At 39.5% G+C, this 24176-nt stretch overlaps 2 protein-coding genes across 12 annotated transcripts in view; both read right to left on the bottom strand.

The window, feature by feature from the left end:
* Positions 1-137: 137 nt before the first annotated feature.
* LOC115752807 overlaps positions 138-24176 on the bottom strand; it is a 43659-nt gene continuing 19620 nt past the window's right edge. Inside the window, exons 1-10 of one of the 11 annotated variants that reach the window (XM_048283753.1) lie at positions 19488-19679; positions 18545-18697; positions 18349-18457; positions 17441-17692; positions 17259-17371; positions 16949-17013; positions 16146-16387; positions 15810-15965; positions 2992-2994; positions 138-153 (exon numbers count right to left, since the gene is read on the bottom strand). In XM_048283753.1, the coding sequence (XP_048139710.1) occupies positions 15907-15965; positions 16146-16387; positions 16949-17013; positions 17259-17371; positions 17441-17692; positions 18349-18457; positions 18545-18697; positions 19488-19592 (1098 nt within the window). In that variant the 5' untranslated portion in view covers positions 19593-19679 and the 3' untranslated portion in view covers positions 138-153; positions 2992-2994; positions 15810-15906. Of the gene's footprint in view, positions 154-2991; positions 2995-14502; positions 14814-15040; positions 15222-15779; positions 15970-16145; positions 16388-16948; positions 17014-17258; positions 17372-17440; positions 17693-18348; positions 18458-18544; positions 18698-18966; positions 19366-19487; positions 19680-24176 lie in introns of those variants that run through there. The other 10 variants (XM_048283738.1, XM_048283735.1, XM_048283742.1 and 7 more) reach the window with 10 other exon arrangements.
* Positions 8678-9451, bottom strand: LOC115752813 (protein RALF-like 33). Its single transcript, XM_030691189.2, has one exon. The coding sequence runs from the start codon at positions 9188-9190 to the stop codon at positions 8789-8791; it is 402 nt and encodes a 133-aa protein (XP_030547049.1). The 5' UTR covers positions 9191-9451; the 3' UTR covers positions 8678-8788.

Here is a 24176-nt window from a genome sequence, read left to right as displayed (position 1 = left end):
GGCTTGGCCATTTTCGTTGATTAGGATTTACTCCTATCCTAAGTTGCAAGCAACTCAAAATTAAATGTAATCTTTAATTAGTCTTTTATCTCTACTTTTTTTCTTAAATCTGTTATGAGCTATTTACCTTTTGTCCCACCCGTTTGGATGTTTCTTTTAGGGATGTCCAATCGGACCAGGTAAAATCGAGAATCAGATTGCACCTCCCGCCCAAAAAACTAATACTATTACCGGTTCCAACACGAATGGGTCCGCTTCTCAATTCCAAAAATTTGGAACCGGTTTGAACAAATCTGATTTCGGTCCCAAGTGAAGACCCACCTGGGACCGGAACGATTTTGGAATCGGTTCTTAGCTATAATAAGAACATAGGTTGAGCATAACTTAATTTGCTTTGCCTCATTTGTTTCTTCTTTATTCTTTGTCTCCTTTCTCTATATTTTTTGGAAAAATTATTTCATGGATGAATGGAGAATGGAGTTTAAAATTTTATTTTAATGAATGGGAAACAAGGTTTTATAATTAACATTTATATTTTATGTTATGCTTTTGAATTTTTTTATCATTTATAATTATAACTAGCTACGTGTTTGAATTTTTTATCGTTTATAGTTGTAAATGACCATGCGTTTGGCGGATAGAGATTTATGTTGACCATCTTTTACTTTGAGCTGTTTTCTTACTAGTATTATTTTGTTGTAAAAAATGAAATTGAAAAAGGAAGGAAAAAAAAAAGTAGGTTCTCCGGTAGATCCCGAAATCAGACAAAAAAACAAGGTAGTTTCTATAACCAGTTCCAGGAAAAAAAAAAAAAAAGGGTAAGTTCCAGATTTCAAAAATCAAGAATCAATTATAACAAGGTAGGTTGATTCTAGGTCTGAAACATATCCACCCTGGAACCAATTACCCCTGCTATAACCTAGCTCATGAACACGACACCGTCCATCTCGAAATGCGATGATTATGAATGATATTGAAGGAGCTGCCTATATCTGGCGAGTGCAGAGCACGAGAGAACCCACGCTCTCGCGAGCTTTCACGATACATTCTATGCAAAGGGTCTTATCCTCAAGGGTACTGTACTGGACATGCTTTCTCAAGTTCCGGAAGAGAAATCTAAGGCATTCCAATATACAACAGCACCGCAGCTAGTCACCTCCTATTTCTTCATTCTGTCGCCAAAACTTTTTGATTGATCTCCAATTTAGAATTAGAAGAAACCGAACTCGGAGGAGGCTATGCTGGGAATAGGGGGTTGGGCTATTATATTTTGTCGTATAGTTTAAAATGTTCGAGGTGTCCTATTATGAATTTGTGGAAACGTATCTCATGCTCTTGGAAGTAATCCGGAAGAGGGGAAAATGAAAGCCCTTGAAAATTGTCCATCTTGTAAGGCTTGTCTCGAGACGAACCTTACAAGATGATCGAGAGAATTAAAGTGGACGAGATCGTGGACGGGTGAGGTGTGATGACGAGCTCGTCGGAGGGACGCAATCGGACGGAAGCCCAGAAGTTGTCGAGGCTGAGAGAGGTGGTGCGGCCACAGTGGACATTGCTAGGGTTCCCAAGAGACCGACGCGAGCAAAGACCTTGTGCTCAATTGTGCGTGAGAGAAAAAGGAGCTGATGAATCGTAGCAGCCAATGAGGCTCGGGAGGCGGAAGGGGCCCGAGACCTAGCAGCTGCAATCGGCCGAGCTCTACGCGCCAGAGGCAGATTTCAGCAACAACCATGTCCGGCAGGAGCTCTGGCGGAGTGGAAGGAGGGGGCAGAGGCGATGGAGAAAGAAAGAGAGCTCCGTTGTTCTTCTCTAGTAAGAAGGTAAAGGGCCCTTCAAAGTTGAAAAGAGGAGAGAGAATTTTAAGCGGGATTTGAAATTTGTGCTTAGTACTTTTTTAGTCGCCAGCTAGCCACAGGAGAGAGAAATAAATAGCTTTTTTCTTTTTCAGATTAGATGGTCCATGTCACAGAACACATGCTGCCCTTTAAATGGAGCCACCTAAGCTCGTGCGCCACGTAAGACAATGATATGGTGGTTGCTAACCACCGAATAATTTCTCCTCTCTTTCGCTCATTTTTCTTTGCCAAGATCAAGATCCATACCAATATTTAGTCAATTCCAGAATTCGTCGCATATCCCATCTCTCCCGATCGTCTTTAAGCCTGCAACCCAGCCTTCACCTGATTCTTCTTTCTCCCCTTCTTCTCTGTCAAGATCAAGATCCATACCAATATTCAGTCAATTCCAGAAATTCGTCGCGTATCCAGCCTTCGCACAAGGGGAGAAGGTGGGATGCGCACGACGTTGCCCTTGACTTGGGGAAATTTTTCGCGGAGAAGTACTATCGCATTTTTTATGGGAACCCGGCGAACGTTGTAAGTTTCTACAGTGGTTCGGTAATGTTGACCATCAATGGTAAGGAGAGCTAGGGGAAATCCAATATGCAGGAGAAACTGATCTCCCTTCCTTGGAAGGAATGCCGCCACTTCATCGAGTGTCGACTCCCAGGCGTCCCTCATCCACAACAGCATGCTCCTCGAGGTGGACGGCCACTTTTCCTTTGTGTCGACCGACGGCGAGAGTCAAGATCAACATTTCAGTGAGGTATGTGTCACGAGCTAATCGATTCAAGACTCAATCCTCGCTCAACCCATGCGGTCTTAGTAACTCCGCTCCCTAAGTCAGCCTTACCCGCTCAACTCACAAGATTCTAGAGAGAGAAAACTATTAGAGAGAAAATGTCTGTATACTCTATTACTCGTGAGAATGAAATGATATAACGAGGGGAGGAGGTCCCCTTATTTACAAGTTTTCATGAGATATCGTTCGTAGATCCCTCCTAGATCTAACAGTGAAGATTACATCTCTCCAACTACCATCTACTCGCAATAAATACAGTCACGAGAAATTCCCCTATCTTCCGCCCTTGGATCTTCTAGAATTCTCTAGGGTATTCTTCCTTCAAAGACCACGGTCCATCTTGCCAAAAACCCTCTTAGGTGATTCAATTCTCCCAGACCGTGTCATTCTCCCCCACTTAATCCGGCGACGCCCTCGCCGTGCTCTCCGCCAGGTATTCCTCAACCTGATTTTAGAACTGCGACAAAGACTCGACAAGTTCCCATGTCGCTTCACTCTCTAGTAGGCCTTTCCATCAAATTAGATACTCCTTCCTTGACGCACAATATCATTTCCGCATAACTCGATCTACCAATATACGATCGACGTCTCGATCATATGATGTCTTTGCCCCAAGCGGTGTCGATTGTGACTTTCCTCGATCCGGATCTTCCTCATCTGCATGGAATGGTTTGAGCATACTTACGTGGAACACCAGATGGATTTTCAACTTAGCCGGGAGCTCCGGTTTGTATGCTGTATTGCCCACCCGCTGGACAACTCGGAACTACCCCTCATATCGTCGGAGTAGTGCCTTGTGAACGCCCTTGTACCGCAACGGTAGCTTACATAGCACTTGATCTCCAACTTCATACTCCACGTGCCGCCGCTTTTGATCCGCCCCCTTCTTCATCCGTTTAGATGCCTTATGAAGACAAGTGCAAGTGAGATCAGCTTGCTCCTGCCACTCCATGGCATACTCGTGTGCAATGGGACTGGTTTCTGTATTAAATTGGAAAAATTCTTGATTTCATAGAAGATGAAAAAGCAGTCAATCGTCTCATTATCGTCAGCCGAATCGGAATACTAAGCTATGACAAAGACTGCTTGCAAAATAGTTTGGATACGATGTTTACTTTTGGACCTTGTTGTATCGGTTGATGGAGCAAGCAAATTATCTTGTAACAATGATGCCGCATTCAAGCTAGGCAAATCTGATCTTTCATGAAAGAACGAAGCACAAAGAAGTTGACTGTCACTTCACTCAAGTAAATATTCAAGAAGGAATAGCCATAACTCAAGGAATTGGAATTGTAAAATAGCTTGCGAACATCTTCACGAAGCCATTATGTTAGAGACAACACACATATTTGCTAGGCAAGCTAGGCATCTTCGGCATATACAAGCCACCAGCTTGAGGGGGGTGTTGGAGAAAGTATTTGATTTTTTTTTAAACATTTGGAGACGAACAGTATTTTCTTAAAATTGCAAGACGTATATCTTAGCATATTTGAGGTATTTCCCTCCAATGAAAGTTTAATTGCATATGCCGCGAAATGTTTTCTTGTTACAAATGTATAGAATAAAGAAATAAGTTCACTGAAAATTATAAAACTTGTCACAAAAGCAAAATCGAGTCCAAAAACTTGCAAAAAAAGTGCAATTAAGTCATAAAATTTGTCAAATTGTGATAATCGAGCCCTTACGTTAACTCCCTCTGACATGGCTGACCAAAAATACTGTTTTTATTACCTTTTTGAATTATTTTCTCTATGTCGTGTGACGACAACGCTGTTAAAATGATATTATTTTAGTCCAAATCTAACTTTTAGATAAATTTTATTTAAATGTTCACTTCAGCCCTCACCGCCTGTTTTCCAACTCCTTTTTATTTTTATTTTTCATAGTTAGCTTATTTTTAATTTAATTTGAATATAATTTATTTAAACAATCATATTTTTTTAAACCAAAATGGTCTTTTAGCTTTGTGTTCCATGTTTTTGCCACATTATCGCTGCGGTGAGAAAGAATATTTAAAAAAAGTCATGTCAGCATTTTTCATTAGTTAAGTTGGACAGAGTTAATGAAATGAATCCATTGCACTAATTTGACAATTTTTAAGATTTGATTGCACATTTTCTAAGTTTTGTAACGTAATTATATTTTCATGATAAATTTTAGGATTTCAAGTATACTTATCCCTAGAATAAATAAGTTAGATTAGTCAAGTGATTTCCTGGCATTTGTGTATGACTCAATTAACAAATTAAAATTAGGATACTTTTCAAAAGAACTAAATTGCTTGGATGATAATTTATTGCGGATCGTAACAAGAAATATAACCTATATTCAAAGCATCTTTTAATCCTTTTCCTAAGTTACAAACAATAAGTAAAATGAAGGAAAAATTATCAAAAAAGTCATAAATCTATTATTCAAATGTCATTTCAGTGCTTAATCTTTCAATTTAGTCAATTAGTCCAAAATTTTTAAGACAATTTACCAATTTAATCCTCCCAACCCATTTTTGCTGGAAATCGTGAATGTGGACATCGGACATGCTATGTAAGACGACCGATGCTAATATTAATAATTTGGCAAATTTTTTAAAATGTATATAAGGCCTTTTTCCTTTCATTGTGGCCGACTGGGGTCGTTGTGAGTCGCAACTTGTGACATTGTAAATAATTGTTTGGCTCTCATTTATCATGAGTAAGTTCTAGGAATATAGTCATAGAGTATTGTTGGAAATCCACAGCAAAAACGCAATATTGTTTTAAGGAAAATCGCCAAGTGTGAGCCCGTCAACATATTCAATTAGATCAACTTTTGCTAAAAATTTTAAGCCAATGAGTTATGGATCAATCTAGATATTTTAATCTACTTTACACCATATTAATTCTCCGATTTGAGACTTTTTAATACAAGCATTCACAAAAAAGGAGAAATACACAACTCCGAATGTGTGCCCCTTCTTTTGTACTTTTGTGTTTTCTTCAAAGAGCTTATTTTATCTTTTGTGGCTCAAAGCTTTACATCTAACTGATTTGTTTATTTGTGAACATTACAGATTTAAGCTTTAATTTTGCAACTCTGACTCTCCTATTATTTCGACTGGCCTAGGCCTATAGCATTTTCCATTCCAAAACATTCTAGAAGTTCTAGGAGAGAATGTTTGTTTTGTTTCTTTCGTTTTCGTTGGATGATTAAAATGAGGGATGACACCTCTATTTATATTAGAGAGCCTCACGTTACAACCGTTGATCTAGACTCGATCTAATGGCTTATATTGCATCTCCCCATCTAACCAACTATCGATATTAAATAAGAAAGTTCTAGAACACGGAATAGCTACTATATTGTCCACCCTTGAGAATATTTTAGAGAACCCTAGCAATCCCAAGAGAATATTCTAGATGCCAAGACACTTTTAAGTCTTGAGCTTCTCGGTCATGTGATTGACCGGTTTCATTGCGAAAACCACGGTCCATGGCATTCTCCCCTACCCGTTTGAGCGCCATCAGAACTCTCAGCTCGGAGTGTTTGAAAACAAAAAATGGAAATAAAAACGGTTCAAAAAAGTAGAATGTATTAATTTATAAATTTTTTTGTGATGGTATTTTTGCTTTTCCTTTATCAAATTTTCACATTTATATGTATACAAATCCCGACACAGATTAGGATTCCTTGAAACTAGTGAAATCAATAAGTTTCGAGTTTCATGATAGTTCGAAGAGGCAATTTCCAGATCATACCCTAGGTTCTAAGAGATAAACAAATGCCCTACCGCACTCAATTCCGTGCTTCCTCAGGACTCGATCGAATCAAAGACCTAAAAAAATCATAATACAAGAATGCTATCAACATTACCAATCACGACTTCGTTTTAAATTCGATCGGAAACAGCGATTAATTGGTCTAAGAGGCTCGTGTATCAACATAAAGCTAATCTTAGTATGTGGTTATATCAAGTTTAATTCGATGAGACATCAATATCTCTAAAATCGCCAAACTTGGACGGCTTTCCCTGGACATTTCCTCTTGAATTATGTCCCGCTACTTGCAAAATGCGTTCCGATCATCGGTTAACGTTTTACCTACCCATTCAAATTATACTACGGTAGTAAGATACCGCGAAGGCCACGAAGAGGAGAAAATAAGGAATACAAACTGTTCAGAGAAGTAGAATGTCGCCGGTCACCACGAACCCGTTCATAGCAGCTGTTCGCCGCCGGTCATCGTTCGCCACCTAGGCACAGGGCAGAGACCGGCGTCCAGCGGTAATCAATCCATTGCTACGTAAGTACGTGTCCTTCCCTTATGTTGATGCTATAAGGTACAAAAAAAATTACTATTCCATCGCCACCGAAGTACATCCCAGCCCTTGGAAAAATTTAACTAATAACCGAACACATACTAAAGATGCTCCTTGTGACAAGTTTCTCATGCTCAGACACGCACACGACGAGAAGACTTCACGATCAGCTAAAGACCTTAGAGAAAACTCCCGACGTGAAATTTTGTCAAACAAAAAGGCAAACACAACCGTGGGTAACTCTTCCCATTGACTAGTTCTTTGGAAGGACCTTTATTATTATTATTATTATTTTTTTGCCTCCTTATTTCTACACCGTCATCGCATGTAAAATTTCTCCGCGACGTATATGGACGACGGCGATTAGGAACTTTCTAATCGTTATCGAGTCTGATGCCCATGGCATCATCGCCATACAACATGAGCTGATTTGTATAAGATACGATACAAATTCAATGTATAATTCATACTAAAATACACATTATGAATTACAGGATATGTATAAGCCACTAATTTCGCATGGGAAGACGGTCTCTTAGAAGGAAGGGATTTTTCGTAAAAGTGTAGTTTACCTCGTCCGCTTTGGCTCCAATAATGCACTTCACGTGGAACGCTTTAACCCGAAAAAGGTTTCACTTTATTTTAATCTTTATTGTACGACCCTTTGATATATCAAGATTATATTTATTATTTAGTACCAATTATTGAAGTTTCAACATTAAGAAAATGTAGAGAAAAGTACCGAAAAAGTCCTAAACTTATTGCATTGACATCAATACAGTCCATCCGTTCAATTTTAATCGGAAATAACTAACTTATACACCGACGACGCCACATCGGACGATCGATGTTGGCTTGGACATTTTTTAATATTATTTATTTCATTTTTTTCCTTTTTTTTTTCTTGCCTTTTGCAGGTGAGGGTCGCCGGAACCCTCGTCGGCCCTTGCGTGAGGGTCAGCCAGCCCTAGGCAAGGGTCTCGGCCCACGCCAGCCCTAATCAGAGGCTGGTGGGGGCCCTCTCCCGAGATCGCCGAGGGCAAGCTAGACCTTGAAAAAATTCCACGCTAGCGATTTTTGATCAAAATTCGTCGGATGAACCGAATTACCGAATCGATGCAACCGAAAGGTTTAGGACTGAATTGATACTAATGCAACAAGTCGAGAGACTTTTTTAATAATTTTCTCTAAAAATGTAGATGAAAGGTGGCAGACATGGCACACCCTTTTTCTATTCTTCTCTCTCTCTCTTTCCCAAACCGAAAAATATAAGAAAGACAGCATATAAAACTATGGGAGTGGTTGAGCAACTTCTGCCATATGCCGTCTTCCGATACTATTTCGAACGGCCTACACCATTTTCAATTCGCAACAAAAGTAAAAAAAGTATAAAGAGACAACAAAATCACACGAAAAAAAAAATGGAAAAGATTTACCAAGCACGCCCAGAAAGTAAAACCAAATACCAAAGTGAAAAAGAAGAAGAAAAAACCAAGAAAAAATTGCGAGATCTTGCCCTAAAAACTGTAACCAATGAGACCAATTTCATCGTACTTCTTCCTAAATCCTCCCTTGAATCAGAGGGTCCACCAACGTTTATTTGTTCTCTTTTTCTGGTGCAATTCATGGAAAATTCCCAAAAAAAAAAAAAAAGGAGGAGAAAATTTTGATGAAATCAATAATCTTTTACAGATGCGTCCCGTTTATACCAGCAATGTTTCCGTCAGAATAACAACGTATGACAATCAATCGGACCCACCAAAACCCAACAAATAAGAAAAATGAAGGTAAAAAAAAAAACCCCAAAAAAAAGGAAAAAAAGATTAAAAAAATTGTGGGAAAAAAAAAGACGATTCAGCTCCTGCACCTTGTGATGGCGCTGCACCCGCGGGAGTAAGGGTTGGAGCTCGCGCCGGTCTGGCAGTTGTAGTACGACGCGCCGCGCCGGGAGCAGGGCACGGTGTTCCTCTGCAGCGCCCCGTAGCTGATGTAGCTGGTCGTCGCCAGGATGCGCCGGTTCGACTCCGAGTCCAGATCGAACTCCCCCTCGCCGTCGCCGCCCGCCGCCAGGCACTCGGCTATCGACCCCTCGCAGCGCGATCTGGCGGCTCCGGCGCCGCCAGCCCACCCCAGGTGGTGGCGGCCGTGCTCGCCGACCCCGCCGCCGCGGACGGCGGAGAAGAGGAGGCTCGCTAGGACGACGGCCGAGATCAGAAAGAGGCAGGGCCGCGGCGATGGAGAGAAGCTGTTGGCCATGTCGACGGTGCTTTTGTTTCTGGGTTTGCGCTTGAATGAGTGAACGGAGCGATTTCTTGAGTTCCTCTGCTTCCGGGTCTTGCTTGGACGATGAAAAATGCGCTCTTCCTCTCTTCTTCTGCTGGGGGCGAAGCTGAAAGACACAGAACGAAGGCTAGAGGAGCGACCCCTATAAGACTCGGGAGGAGTTGAATTTCCGGGCGTGGGTTCGGGTGTTAATTACGGGATTGCCACTAGGGAGGTTTGAAATTCTGTCCAGAACCGCCAATCTGGACCCTAAATTTGTAGCAGTAGCCTTTTTATGAAAAGTAAAGGGAGAGACTTAATGCCGTAAGTAAATTAGTTGGGGTTAACAAAGGAGCGAGAAGAGAACTTACTTAAATTCCATTGGATAAATTAAAAAAAAAACTAGCGCATTGAAATCGAGTAAGCTCACTTAATCTTAAACCTAAGAGAGCAGGAAATATGCGAATCGATGTTTTGATGTAATTCGCATTCAACTTTCTAATGACCATTGTTCTTCTTAGGAAGTGCAACGCATGTTTATGATGATATAAGTATAAGAGAAATTTTTTATCCGCATTCGAAACTAATCAAGCAATGTGGACAAATTAACTTAGCACCACCACCACACATCAAAGTCCTTTCTTGTGTCCGAATTTTCACGTTTCCACTCCACTTTTTTACGCTAGCGGCCTAAACTTGACCTTTTGCAATCCCAGCTAAGAAGGTGCAAGAAATTCAATGGCGTGTCCGGTTCAACCCCCTAAGCTACAAACGCCAATGGCACGTACGTAATTACGGGGGCCTAATAGGGGTTGTTGTCTTGCATTAGGGCCAGCATCCCACATGGCTGACTGGCTGTAATCCTCCTCCCAAGTGGTTGAGAAAAGGAGATGAGAGAGAGAATAAAGAAATGTTGGGGGTGAAAGAAGAAGAAGTGGGAGAGGGGGGGCATCTAGGGTTTGCACCTAATCCCCCAAATAAAATTATAATTCAGTCCTATTGCCAGGATCTTGTATTTAACCGAAACACGTTTTCTCTCTCTCCTCCTCATCCTCCTGACTCTTGCCCCCTTCCGTTAACGTTCCGTCTGCGAAGTACATGTCGTTGCTCACAAGAGATCTAACATATGAAGGAGCAATGTTCAAAGATATATAGGAAAAAGGTTGACACATAAAGTAAATTTAATTAAGGGATATGTTTACTATATGTCCTGCAACTTGTCGCGAAAGTGCAATTGAGTTCTAAAACTTGCAAAAAATACAATCAAGTCCTAAAATTTGTCGGGTTGGTTCAATCGAGTCCTTCCGTTTTCACCGTCAATTTATCTAACGAAAAATGTTGATGTGACATTTTCAAATTAATTTTCTTATGCTATGTGGAATTTTTAAATATTTTCTTTTTCAAAATCTTATTTATATTAAATTAAAAACAGATAGACGCTAAAAACTTATTTGAAAAGAAAAAACAACAAAATTGGGGGGGAAAAAAAGGGCAAGCCGCACCGGTGAGGCCCTGCCGCCGCCGCCGCCCATCGGTTGGGGGACCAACGAAGGTCGCTGGCCTCGGGCAAGGGTGGCCGGCTCGAGGCGAGGCATTTGTCGGCCCTAGGCGAGGCCGCCGAGGCTCGCTAGGCACGGGCAAGGCATCACCTGGATCTAGATTGCAAAGAAGGGCGTGGAACAAGAGGAAGAGCAAGATCTGCCACCGGTCAACGCCATATATGACGTTGACCTAAGCCCGGTCTTTACTTGCAAACGACGATCGTTTACGCACATCCGTATCTGTCTTAAAAATGGCAACTTTTTGTCGAAAGAGGATTAAAATTCACTCTTCTAGTGAATCGAGTAGATAGAAATTTGCGAAAACACAGAAGTTGTAGAAGATCTTCTTTGTGGGATCCCAATACTCGAAAGAAAATCAAGACCCGAGAACTCCCTTCCCGATCATTAGGATTAGATTAGAGCTCGGTGATTCAAAGTGGGGAGGAGGAGGAGAGAGAGAGAGAGAGAGAAGTGAAGTAAAGAAAGAGATGCAAAAGGGGAGGGGTTTTCAACCCATATCTAGGGAGGCCTCGCCGACCCTCGCCTAGGACCGGCCACCCTCGCCCGGGCTAGTGACCTCCGCCGGCGCCTCAGCATTGGGCAACAGCAGCGGCAAGGTCTCATCGCGGGGCCCTACCCTTTTTTTTTTTCCAGTTTTCTTGTTATTTTTTCAAATAATTTTTTAGCCATTTTCAATTTTTAATTTAAAATCAATAATATTTCACAAAAGAAAATAATTAAAAGTGCCACTTAGGATCAAAAAATTAATTTAAAAATATCACGTCGGTATTTTCCGTTAGAAAAATTGACTGTGTTAATGGAAGGACTCAATTGAATCGACTTTATAAGTTTTAGGACTTGATTGTACTTTTTGCAAATTTTAAAACTCACATGCACTTTCGTGACAAGTTGTAAGATTTCTAGTAAATATATCCCTTTAATTAATTATCCCGTGCACTCCGCGTGAACATTTCAAATTCAACGCTGCGAAATACGATGACGCCATAGAGTTAGAGATGATTGAACTACACATATTGAATTCGTAGGATTAGACAAGTCCGAAAAGAAACTGACAAAATAAGAAAGGTATCAACCGCAAGCTTTATCATTCTAGAAATGTATTTAGGACTCGATTGTTTTTAGCAACCACAAACCTCTTTGTAATTACATGACAGTTTTCATCAAGTTTTTCCATCAGCAAAAGTGATGGCGAGATCAACAGGAGATAAAGAGCAACACAAGTAAATTTTGTCAAAAAGATACACATATGTATTTGGTAAAATGCATGGAAAATGACATTCGACTATCATTCCCAAACAATACCGATATTCATGCACATCTAAAATACCATGAGGCATTTTGTATGAGCATCTGATTTTTCACTTCATTTCTCACATGTCACAACATCATGAATTATTTCGTTAAAGTGATAGTCCAATACTTAGGCGCACCTTAATACCAATCTGGTTCACCGATGACTCCCTCGGTTTTGAAGAATGCTCAAGCTGATTAAACTCTTAAAAACATATCATGCCTTGAGAAGCATGATTACGAGTTCGAATCCTCTTGAGATCATCTCCAAGGATATTCGTGTTGTGATAATTAAACCGAGAAATACTCCAATAACCCGACGTGATCGGCAGAAAGAGCCAAACACCACTTCAAAGCTCGGAGACTGGCAAGTCTGGCATGCATTCGTTCGACTGCAAAGTGCAAAGCCCCTGTCATCCTGCCATTCAACTCTGCGTTTTCGTTTTTCACCTTTTGGAGCCAAAAGCGAAGAAAACAAGTTCAAATGACCAACGGCTATCGAGAGAGGCGCCCGCCCACATGCCCCATTCCAGGAAACGACAAGCAAGCAGACGGCGTTATCCCAACGAAGTAAAAGTCGCCGTCAAAGGGCGGGCCCCCTCGAAGCGGTGATTGCGCGTCCCGCGAATCCAACTAACGCCCCGCCCCAAAATGCCAGCTGTCTCTTAACCATCTCTTCCTAAAATATCATTTTCAAAAGACTAAAAAAAGGAGTTGGCAAAAAAAAAAAAAGACAAAAAAAGAAAGGAAGATCGGTCTAGAAAAAGCTGGCCATATACAAACTCTTTCTCTCTCAGCGAAACTTCTAACACCATTTCATTAAATCAATTTCTCCAATCTGGAACCCGAACGACAAAAATCGACATGGAAAATTAGAAAGTCAAGAAGAGACAATCGTTCCCAAGTTGACGGATGTGCCCTTTGATTTTAACAGCTCCGATTTTTTCAACCACCTCACCGGTTCGAACCTTCCCATATTATCCTATTACCTACCGAGGATGTGAATTAACAACTCGGGCGATGACTTATGATGTCGTTGACATATATCTACAAAGAATCATGCTGACCTTGGAGAAATAGTCGCTCCCAAACATCAAATCGAATCGAAGGAAGCTGAACACAGAGGCTAGAGACTATGGAATTGATTGGAGGAGAAGAGGTCAATGCATTGTCCGAGTCAGCTATTCACCCACCGCATGTGATGAGAGTACGCAAGCAAAAAAAATAAAAAAAAGAGAGAACAGGAAGATCCGAAAGGTACCTCAACCAAATGCGTCGACGGGCTATACGATGTATATAGTCTTCTGGGTTATGTCATCAGAAGGGCCGGACTTTGGTTAAATCTACAAGGAACATGTAAGTGCTCATCTTCCCTCGTTCTCATCCACGTGAGGTACGATTCAACTCAACAATCAACTGCGTGGTTGCGAATCATCTCAAACCGGGCATCGGTGATGTCCACCTGAGTTGTTACACTGTCCAGTTCACCTTGTACCGTTTTCTCTTATTAAAACAGCGAGGTGGGGCTGTCTCTGTGGAATGCAAATAAAAGCAGATGGCTACTGCAACATAATTTGCGAAAATGCTTTCAATCGCCACTAACCAAATGATAATGTTCCACTGAAAGAAACAATATGATCTCATAACTCCCTCCTGAACTCAAGGCGACCGATCTGTCTTTGCCACTAGAGAAAAGAAATGTCTTTGAACTGTGACACCCTGTATAAGTGCTGTTCAGTCCCAGCCACTAAAAGTCGTGGGCAACATGAAAGTTGTGAATGTCAGATTTCATGTGCAGATATATGGGACATAATACAAATGAACAAACATCAAGACATTTGGCCTGAAGGTATAAGTCAGTGCATGAATGGCCGTAGGTGGAGGTGACAAATGCAACATTTAACGACATGATGCCAAGACCCAAAATCTATGAGAGGAAAAACGCAGACCCAAGGACTAGTGTATCCTGAAATTCACATGGAGGGACTTATTCTGCAGAACAAACTCCTTATCCAAGCCTCAAGTAAATTTTCTAATATCTCAGCAGAAAAATATTGCCACAAATCACAACACTAGAAATTCACCATCCTTGAGTATAGATATGGAAGCAACTCACAAGGAAAAGTTAAACTGAATTGGTTGGAGCTCAAAAATGACGTAATCATTCTAGAGTATGATTTTAAGAAAGGAACATAAACATCTCAAAAACCTTTTGAGCGCTTCCTTGACACAGATTAACCTAAAATCGTTTTCAAAAGACAAAACGGAAAAGCTTTCTACGGCAAGGGATATATTTTGGTCAAAAAACTCCAACAGTCTTCTTAACGTTTTAAATGTGCTGTTGCAAATAGTAAGAGGAAGAAAGTGGGAGAAAAACTGACATATTATATTCATAATATGACGAACTACAAGAATAGCTCAGGGAACCTCGGTATAGAAGGCAGCAGAAACTTCAATTCAAACAAGTCATAGATCTCCACATGAATAGCTGTTTTACAGATGGTATTGAAAAACAAAACCCCCCCAAAAAAAAAAAATGATTGCAAAGCTAGGAAGGAAATATTTGACAGATTTTTCAAGGCGTAAGCACAATTTCCAAAAGTATTGAACTGCAGGTCCTGTCCATAAAGCATGTGATTCTTGTAGGATCTATCGGCACTGCTCTGTTTTTCTTGGCAGGAAGCCAGAAACAAGTTGTGATAGAATTAAAGTGCAGAACCATAACTATATCAATACCTCACTCAGCAAAGCACAGCAACTTCATACTGAAAAACAAAAGAGGGGGAAAAAGAAAAAGAGAAGTATTAAAATGCAGCTTTGTTGCATGCTGGACTAGTTAAATTGGCACAAGCACTAACATATAGTCAAGTAGGAGGAAAATCGAGAAAAGAAAAAATGACAAAGGACGCTTAAAGCAAGCTAGACACTGCTCCAACTATTTGAAGGAACAGAAAACAGGAAAAGTCAAGCATCGGAAGGCAAAACCAGTTAACAGTAAAACTAAGAGAGCAAGGTCATCATAGTCAAATAGGAAACATAGTGTTATTGATCTTCATAGTATGGTGGTGTTGATCGAACACAGAGACCAGCACCATCCTCGTTATCATCATCATCATCATCCTCATTGGCATCAACCCAATTACTTGGATGACGTTGTGAAAAACCATGACCATCTACACAAGAAAAGAATGAAGAAAATCGCTTTAGAGGGATCATCCAATTCAACTACTAACAGAACTGCACGAACATACTTATGATGGCGCTAATTAGTGCTATGTTATTACAATCTTGTTCAGGAACTTTGTTTCTAAAAACATTTAGAACCACTAACAAACGACATGATACAAGCAGACTAATTGACTTGATACTGAGAAGCCCAAGAAAGGCACGTGAGTTGAGTCTTCCAGAAATAGGTACTTGCACAGGTATGTGCAACGCATCATCAGGGTTCACAGTCAAGTAAAAAAGCGACAAAAAATTTTTGCTCCACCTTGTCTGTGGTATCATGTGGACAGTCGCACTAAATAGTGGAAACAAAGAAATGCTTACAAGTTTAGTTGGACATATATGGATTTCCAGCAATCAATTGGTCTAAGCTGAATGCTTTCTTGCAAAGCAGCATTTACAGTAGGGAAACAGGCAATAGAGAAAGTAGCAACTACATAAAGAAATAATTATAGGAGACAGCAAAATAATTCGAGCTAGAGAGATAAAGATGATGTTCAGCAGACACACACAAACTGAGAGAGAGATTGAGAGACGAAGAATCTGGACCAGTTTGGATGTTTCCTTCAGCTGATGCAGCTTTTGATATTTGAATGGTGCTGATCCTTTCAATTCCTGACTGACCACCGGCTTTTAGGATCCTTTCTTCAGGAACTTGCCTTCCATCAGAACCACTGCCACTTCTCGCAGCACTTCCTGCCCAAAGTTAGTAAACCACTCAAATTTTGATTCCCAAGAGGTACTTTCCTATTGATTGCCTAAAAGAAGTATCTTACTGACGACATACACAGCATCTTGTTTCAGCAGAAAGCAAAGTCAATTTCTTTGCCATTATTGAGATGATAGCGATACAAGCTGCAAGGATCACTCACCCGAGAGTTCAGACCATATTCTGGTATGATTTGATGGAATCTCGGAAGCACTTGTTCTATTCCTGTCTGGCTGCTCTCCAGAGACTTCCCCAGTATCAGCCTGGCCTGGCATTCCGTTTTCTGAAGGTCCAGTATTACCTTCGTGTAATTGTGATGTGAGCATGGTGGCCAGCACAAGTGTAGCATCAAAATTGGAAGAGACCCCCTCATCAGTGCCAAATTTAGGGGCCATCAAAATAGGCCTGTTTCATAAAAACATGCAGTTGTATCAAGTTTTTTATTCTTTTCTATTTTGCATTTAGTTGCACTTATGCCAGAGATGTTGCACTTGAAACCACGAATTTAGTACCAAAAAGAAAAGTCAAAAGACATACATTAACCATCAAGTTTTGCAATGATATTTTTAGCGGGCATACTTACTAGCATCTTGCATTAAACTTGAAAAATAAACCATTTATCATCTGAAAGTAAACCTCCTTACCCCGTTATTATCCAAACTTGATTCAAAGGAGCACTATATTCTATCAACCAAATTTCCATTGATAGTCTCTTGTTTTTTGACATTCAGCCCAGAAGTAAAATTGTCATCAGCCTTTACAATTGCGATTGTGAAGCTATGCATTAGCATGTTTTAAATCTCTGAGCAGATAACTGGCAATCACTGATCTATTAAAACCAGTTATGAACTGATTGCATGAAAACTACTTGTTGCATCTGTACTACTTGAATATTCAAAATTGAAGTGAAGCATGGTAAAAATGGATAGAACTTAAAATTCAAAAGCGCATTTAGAATTTACTTACTCGCCAGCCTTCTCAAAGTACATATGAATGTCCACTTCACATCCCTCGCAGAATGCAAGAAATGCCTGGATTTCCATGAGATGGACAGAGGTTAAATATTATCATGTTCACTGGAAAACACAGGAAAAACTTCAATATAAATGATGGTCCTGAATGCGACTCCGATAGCATTTTGGCAACTAGGTGGACTCATTTTAAGGAAATGGAGATAAGTTTGAAAGTGAATTCATATATCCAAGAACTTTCGAGTGTGTTTATGACACAAATGTCTTGATAATTACTATAATAAAAAACGAATCAGATGGATCACCTTCAACTCTTTGACAGCAAAAGTCACGTCTACTGGGTTGCCGTTATGAGCATACTGCACAAACTCTTCTGCAGGATCTATCCACAGCTGAGTGTGCAGCAAAGAGTCGTTTTCTGTAACCAGAATCTGAACCATGATATTCTTCTCTATATTCAATTGAAAAGAATAAAGTTAATCTCTACCTTTGGTAGGATCAATGTAGCTTCGGAACTCAACAGCTTTCCCGCCGAATTCGCTTGCAGCATCAGAAGGATTGGAGTTGCGTTCCGTTGCAATGATAGTAATTTCCTGAAGGGATGACTGAAAATTTGCAAGCAATCTGTTCAGATCACGAGGCCTCACTACGAAATTGCTAGGGTATCTTCTCCTATCCAGAGATAATTGCTGTATGTCGGGGTCAACATTGCAAGTAATCCAGTATGTTTTCTTAATGCCTGCATACATATGACAGCATCACATATGCATGAACAAAAACTCACAATTGGAGCTATGAGATAAACATGAATTGCATGCAGCTTCTTATCAAATTAATGCAGGTTTGACGGGGTGCCAGCCTTCAATTTATATTTGGCTCAGATAACATAATGAATAGTGTAGTTAGCATGACTGAGTCAAAGACTTAAAATGGTAAGTGGCCAACAAAAATGAAGTGAAAGTGGTAGACATTGGAATCTAATTTTTAAAATAAACGTTCCCGTCTCTTTATTCTGAACTCGTTTATTTTATTCTGAACTCGTTGGCTTTACAGGTCATATCGGGGCACAGCAAAATCCGTTTGACAGGGTTCACGCTGCTTTTACATAATGAGAAGTTAGAAAAGCTCATCTGTGGACACATATGACATAACACACAAATGCTTCTCACAGCATTTTGCAGTCATTGCTCATTAGCAGAAATGAACATGTCAGTTTCAAGACTTCATTTATGCTGATTTCAATAGAGTTGGATCAGAGCGAGATTATTTTTAGGAGTAAAAAGGAACCCGCTAACTTTTCCATGCGTGTCACAAGCTTGCAATCTTAAACATCAAATACACCAGTTCCAACCTAATGAATTCAGAGCGCCACGCACACAACTGAAAGGTTTTTACCGTTGAAGCACTGCAGAGCCCATTGAACTTTTGATGCATAGACGTCTGTTAATTGCACACTCAAATAATCAATGTTTGTGATAGGTGTTCTAAGGACAGAACAGACTGCCTGCACAAAGTATTTTGTAAGTATTTGTGAGTTAATTACAACCATAAGCTGACTACTATACCAGAAAGATGAGCAACGACAATATACCTTTAAAAGAACGCTGCATTGAACCTGTGCACCAGATACTGTAAACACATCAAAGAGGTCTGGCTTGAAGGTAATCAACTGATAGGCAGATCTTGACGAATTGAGCGCATGAAAGGAAAGCTGGAAGTCGAATATGAACATGAGAATCTTAATCTGATGTATACAAGTAAGAAGGTAATATTTGTGCAAAGATCAATACTATTTCTATTCACATTTCATGTCAGATAGTGCCAAGTGCCAAACACGAGCTTAGAACTTGGAAATTCGACGAGGCAAAAGGAAGTCATGCAAAGAGTATGGTCACACAAGATGCTGGGGAGCGCAATCGTGCTTTCACTTATTCAGTGTTGCAAAACCCCATATAATACCATCAAAGCAACTAGAAAAACCAGCAAAGCATTAGCAAGACAGAATAGCAGCACCTGTAGAAATATCCATAGGGATTTTCTCCCGTGGTTTAACCATTCGGCATTTTCTGCGAGTAGCACTGATAGTTCTCCTGGCTATAGCTGTGAATTGCCTTAGTCTTATTACAATCACCCTATCATTCTTTCAATGAAATGACTTCAGATTCATGCACGTCAAGTTCTAATCATCGTCGACAGGGGTCTAATCACAACCTAGGTCAACAAATTTCTGCCTTAAATCCACCGCCAAAAGCTCCACGCACTCGGCAATCGGCGGAAGGAACCTTGAATTTCCCAATCGGACACTGTATCGAGCGAACCGAGCCAATGCGTAACACAGCATATAGCATCTAAACTAAGCATCACTCGTCGGGGCACGAAGAAGCAAACTACGTAGCTTTTCGCCTCGATGGATGAAGAAGCTGAGGAACGATTGACATGGATTTCAACGGTGACCGGCGAAGTTCTTGGCCGGAGCTGCGGGTGAGAGATAGACGGAGAAGAAGAAGAAGGAAAGTGGGAAGAAATCGAATCACCTGGGAAGGAGAAGCTTGGATAGCGAGGTCGTTTCCGACGCGGGCGAGGCAAGTGATGGAGCGAGCGAAGGTCTTCAAAGCGTTGCCGCTGAGGGTGAACTCCATTTCTGAGCTCTTCGCTTCTGTCTCTGCACCGACGGTACAGATTCTTTATGAGGCGGTCGCAGGAAAAATTGGCGGGATTGGAAGAAGAAGAAGAAGAGATTATCATTTTTTTTGCCCGCGAAGATTCGATTATATTACTGATGTTTACCAAAGTCATTATTTATTATTATTATTTTTTAGATTTATCATTAGAAAGCGTGAAATACTAACAAAGTTTGATTACTAAAGTTAATATATCAAAAATTAAACAATGGATAATGTTTACTTAGTTCAGCACAATATGAAGAAATAAATTATGTAGTCTATTTAATTCAGCAAAAAGATCAGTTTTTTAGACAGAAATCCCGTTATTTAAATATATTTTATATCCATAAAAAATAAGTACATTTATAAGAAAATGAAAATGGAAATATTTTTATGTAAACTTCAATTAATTTGAATATTATTTGATATAATAGATAAGGGAGAAGCCTCATAAAGCTTTCATTTATTATTCTTGCGTTCAAAAACTTATGTTTTGAATCAGACAAGTCAAATAGAATTTAAATAATGAATAGGAATAGATGATCTCGAGTTTTAACTGCTGGGGCGGGCAAATCATGTGGGTCCACGATCGAGGGTCCGGGGGTGCAGCCTCGAGAGGGTCTCAAAGGAGTAGCGCTTTTAAACACCGGTTGACTTCTATGATTTAAGTCCATATTTTTTTATTGGTAGTTTGGATTTGGGCCTGTGAATAATTACTATTATATATATTCGTTTGTAATTGAGTAATGTAACGAGAGATGCGATGTGCTAATTATAATGAAATCCTTTGTTGGACGTAACCCTAATTTAAGGGTAAAACCAATATAAAATCTCGTATGTCGATTCTCTCTTTCTTGCTGCACTTTACTTCGTTGTGATTGTGCGCCAAATCCTAACACTAACTTGGTCATTGTGATTGAAGGGAAATATCATTTAAAGAATACTACACATTTCAAAGAAATCCATGTGCTTTAGAAAATAAAAATCGAATTTGTGATGAAGCTGGTAGTATTCAAACTCTTATTTTCTATTTCTTGCTATTAGTATCAAAAGAATTCCCATTATGCGTCTTTTTTTTAGCAAGATTTTTAAGTTTGAGCTTTCGGCCGCATTCAAAATGTGATCCATGTACGAGTGCCCGCATTCAATTTTGATCCATGTAGGAGTGCCCGCATTCAATTTTGATCCTGATACTTTAGTTTTGTCACATATTTGGTCGGTGGACTGATCTTCGATTTTGAGAACTAGTGGGCACCCGCGTGTTGCTGCGGAAAAATAACTTGTCATGTAGTTTGACATGTCAAAAAAAAATAAATAATAATAAACAGTTTTTTTTTAAGCATGATTCGCATGGTTCGACCGGTGCGTTCATTATCGCTAAGTACATCTACATAAAAGGGAAATGCTTCCATGTGAATCGTAAATTCATACGCAATCATCCCGTATTTTGCATAAAGCACTAATTGATTAAGAGATCGAGGGGTCAGAAATAATTAATAGAACTGTTAGAGCCAGCAGCTTCTTTACATAAAGTTGCGATTATTGGAAAGCTTCAATTGCCACTTAAAAGTTTGTTATTGTTTAGCAACTTCAATTTTTCCACCCCCCCCTTTTTTTTTATGGAAACACATCCATTTCGAATTTTTAGGAGCCAAGAATTTCAAAAATAATATTAATAGGAACCTAAAATTGAAAGACCAAACCAACAGGTCTTTCTTTATCTTGTTGAATTCTTCCTCTTCAAATGATTAATCAACAGAGTTAAACAAAAAGGTACATGTTGTTCTTATTATCAATAAATTAAAAGAACTTAGGTAAAAGGAAAAAGAGGATAAATATGAAGGAAAATAATTCAGCGCCAAGAGGAATTTGATGATTTTTCATCACTATTTTACTGTATATCAAACCAACGGCTCAATGGAGTATCAATACAGGACAGAAAAATTATAGTATCCCAACCTAACGAAATTTTTTTGTCAGTATAGATTTATTGCCAAATACTAATTACATCTATCAAATGCAATAGTATAATTATATATAGGTATATAAATTTTTTCATGTAATTGGAAAAATACTAACAAAATATAAGATTGGAAAAGTTATGAGATAATAGGAAAATCCCAAATAAGAAATTGGAGCGAACCTTATTTTTTTTATTTTTTATTTTTTTGGTCGGAGCGAACCTTATTTCAAATAAGAGTTCAAAGAGCATTTATTTTCTCAAATAAGCTCCTAAAGTAGACCTTACTTTAAATAAAGACATGGAATGATGATATCATTCTCGAAAAAGGTTTTGATCTTACCGGCTAGTCAATGGCATTTTCATCCTTTACATATTTATTTTTCCTTTTAAATATAAAAAAAACCGATCAAAAAGACAAACTAAAAAAGAGAGAAAAAAAAGGCTAAAAATTTTATGAGAAAAAACTAGGACCCCCCCCCCTGTGGTTGCCACCCCATCGCCGATGGGGCGTCGAGGATGTCCAGCGGGGTCGTCGACGACCCTCTTCCGATCCTTGCGAGGGCCAGCCTGCCTTGGCCGAGGAGTCGGCGACCCCATTGGCCATCCTCAATGCCCCATCAACGATGGCGTGACAGCCAAAGGCTAGAGGGCAGCCCTCACGCATGTATTTGTTTTTTTTTTTTGTAAAAAACTTTTAGCTTTTTAAAATTTTTGACCTAATTTAACTAAAAATTATGTTGAAATTGCGTTGGATGAAAATGCCTTGATCGACGGGAATATTTAGCGAGCCGATGAGGTCGGGCCCCCTATTTGAAACCACCATAATTACTTCAAGCCCTTATTTATGAAAATGAAGGCACTTCAGGCCCTTATTTGAAATTTTTTTAAGATAATTAAAAGAAGGTTAAATAACACAAATATCCTTTGAACTTTGGTCTAATATATGATGTGGTCCATGAACTTCAAATTTGTTCAATGTGGTTCTTGAGTTTTAGCCTAATATGCAATGCCGTCCATGAAATTTTGATTTGTTCAATATGATCCCTGAACTTTTGATACATATTCAATTTAGTCCCTAAACTATATAAAATGACTACATTGAACATTTTCATATAGTTTATGGATTAAATTGAAGATATGCCAAAAGTTCAAGTATCACATTAAAAAAATTTAAAGTTCGGAGATCACATTATACATTAAATCATAGCTCAAAGACTCTTTGTGTCATTATCACTTAAAATAATTACGAGAGCGGGCTCCCTTTGTGGAATAGTGTAATTAGATGATTATCATTAAAACTCGAAATGGATATATATACCCAAAAGCTGTAGAGATTTTTCTCCCAATTGATCTCCTAATAGATGGAGAGATTTTCTCCACTAATTAATCTAATCAGTCTACTAAGGAAGGGAACTGTCTTCCTAAATTTTAAAAAAATACAAAGCTGTGATACAATCAATACTCCCTCGGATCACGAATGAGCTTGCAAATCATATGATGAAAATTTTCTTTACCCAAGGCCTTTGTCAGAACAGCAGCCAATTAGAGCTTAGAGGGAACGTAAGCGGCCTTCAATGTACCCATTTGAATTTTGTCCCGGATGAGATGACAATCAATCTCTATTTGTTTCTTGCGCTCGAGAAATATAGGATTAGAGGCAATGTGAAGCACTGCTTATTTATCACGATAAAGAGTGGCCGGATGTGTAGGTGCTCGAAAATCTTTTAGTAATGCTTGTAACCAAGTTACCTCACAAGTAGCGGACGCCATGGCAGGGTATTCAGCTTTGGCGGAAGAGTGAGAAACCGTGTGTTGTTTCCTAGTTTTCCAGGAGTGAGGGCATGTTGACACATAAATTTTGACTATCTTTTTAGTCATTTATTTTGCATAAAAAATTAGGGATTAATTTTAATTCCTACAAAAAATAATCAGATCATTTTTCATATTTATTTCTAGCATCATATGACATTACATTGCATTTGCATTCAATTGGACCGACAACTGAAATGGACCCAAAACGGATATGTGGGCTAGGCCGGCACTAAAACAAGGTTGGGTTAGATTATGGGATTCAATGGCCGAAATTTTCACATAGGAGGGAACAGTTTTGAGCTCCAATTAATTAGGTCTACTTGATTAAGGTCAATAGGCTTTGAATTTAATTGAAATAAGATTGAAAGGTTAAGCCTTTTATTATAAGCCTTAAAAGACATAGCCCATAATTAGCAAACATGAAACCCTAGCTATTCTATCTATAAAAGGACTACTGGCTGGAGGGGAGGTGACACACAAAATATACATATGGCAAAAGTGAGAGGAATCTCTCTCGGCGTTTTTCATCGTCCGTCCAGGTGAAAAGCACAATTATTCAAGATCCTTTCTTTTCTGGCGTCCCTCACCAGAGATACTCACAACTTCACCTTGGAGAAAGTCCAATTCCACTTCACAACAGGATACGCAAAGAGAGAAGAAAAGGACCAAAAAAAGGGGAGGCTGATCTTCCATGAGTATATCATATTTGCATTCCTAGCGTTCGTCTTTTTCCATGCTTTTGATTACGCATTCCACTGACAGAAGCGCCAAAGAGGGAGAAGATC

The sequence above is a fragment of the Rhodamnia argentea genome, chromosome 1, assembly GCF_020921035.1.
Source record: "Rhodamnia argentea isolate NSW1041297 chromosome 1, ASM2092103v1, whole genome shotgun sequence".
NCBI classification, from domain to species: Eukaryota; Viridiplantae; Streptophyta; class Magnoliopsida; order Myrtales; family Myrtaceae; genus Rhodamnia; species Rhodamnia argentea.
Note: the sequence above shows the minus strand (reverse complement) of the source record. Positions and strands in the feature narration are given on the sequence as shown.

Coding starts and splice junctions, on each gene's coding strand:
- LOC115752813 (XM_030691189.2), bottom strand. CDS start 9,190: ATGGCCAACAGCTTCTCTCCATCGCCGCGGCCCTGCCTCTTTCTGATC.